The sequence below is a fragment of the Entamoeba dispar genome, genomic scaffold (assembly GCF_000209125.1).
Source record: "Entamoeba dispar SAW760 scf_1105229458925 genomic scaffold, whole genome shotgun sequence".
In the NCBI taxonomy this organism is placed as follows: Eukaryota; Evosea; order Mastigamoebida; family Endamoebidae; genus Entamoeba; species Entamoeba dispar.
The window spans coordinates 1-1327 of NW_001853436.1; the positions used below are offsets into that span (position 1 = coordinate 1).

Below are 1327 nucleotides of genomic sequence, written 5' to 3' on the forward strand. Positions count from 1 at the left end.
CTCTTGCTCTTCTGTTTTGTTTCCTTCACTGATTGGAATATTTGTCATTTCTGGTGGTGTTGTTGTTTCTTGATTCTTCTCTTCTTCCATTCTCATATTTTCATTGATACACTCCACAATGTTGTTACGAATCTTCTGTGCCATTTGTGTAATTCTTTTAATTGCTTTATTGCTTACATATTTCTTGATGTTCTCATTCATTAAAACATCCATGATGTCTTTCAATAACTCAACTGCACTACTTTCTTGTTCTTCATAGATTTTCTTAATGTCTGTCTCACCAACATTGACTTTTTCTTTGAATGTGCATTCAATGAATGTCTTCATGTTTTCATCATTTGGGTTATCAAGAACCTCACTAATAGCTTCTTTACTTGGAATGATAATTTCCTCGTTTTGATGACTCTGATGAATACTTTCAACAACCTTGACTATTCTGTTCAATCTAACAACTTTCTCATGTGTCAATTCTCCTCGATATTTTCGTAATAATTCCACTGTGAGTTCTACTCTGTTTATCATCTCTTCTCTATGGTGTTTTGTGCTTTTAGTTCTTCTTTTATTTCAATTTAACTCTTGCCACGTGTTTACACGCAATATACATTTATAGATTCTCTTCATACCAAGTTTGTTTCTAATTCATGTTATTACAATGGTTTGTGTGTCTATTTTTGAGTTAAATGCAACGTGGATCCTTCAATAACATGACAGTTTGCTGTATGTGCGATTCTTGTCATTGGGATATTACTATAATTGTCTGGTGTGTGATAGATAAAGATGTCAATAGGGATTCTTTCATTTTGTGGTGAATTAGCTATGTTTGGAGTGTTTATGAACATTCATTTCACTTCATTGTTCAAATCTTCTTTAGATTCATTAAACACATGAATGTCTCTTCTTGTGTTTTTGTCTTGAGGATTAATCACAATTAACAAAACAACAGTTAAAATCAAACAAACCCACACAAACAAAGAAATCAAAGTGTTGTAATTTGATTGTCATAACTATCTGACCATTGAAAGACACTTGTATAATAAAAGAAACCTTCAACAAATAAGAGAGATTAACAATAACAAAAGAACCAATAATTGTTAATTGTATTTCATGATAGAGGATGAGTCATAATAAGAAATAGGGAATGAGTTAATAAAGAATCTGTCATCAATACAGAATAAACATGAACATTGTTAATGTGTTTGTCACTGTTTTGTTTGATGTAAGAATAAATATTCATACAAAATGAATGTGTTATAATGAATAACAAAGTTTACAAAGTGATGAAATAAATCTCATTCACACAATCGATAATTAAATACTCAACCATTAT

General features: G+C 30.4%; 1 protein-coding gene across 1 annotated transcript; it reads right to left on the bottom strand.

Annotated features, from left to right (window-relative positions):
- EDI_019670 (uncharacterized protein) lies at positions 1 to 522 on the bottom strand (the record flags this gene model as incomplete). Its single annotated transcript, XM_001735146.1, has 1 exon — positions 1 to 522. A coding segment is annotated over one exon (522 nt), but the record flags the coding sequence as incomplete, so codon positions are not given.
- Positions 523 to 1327: the final 805 nt, after the last annotated feature.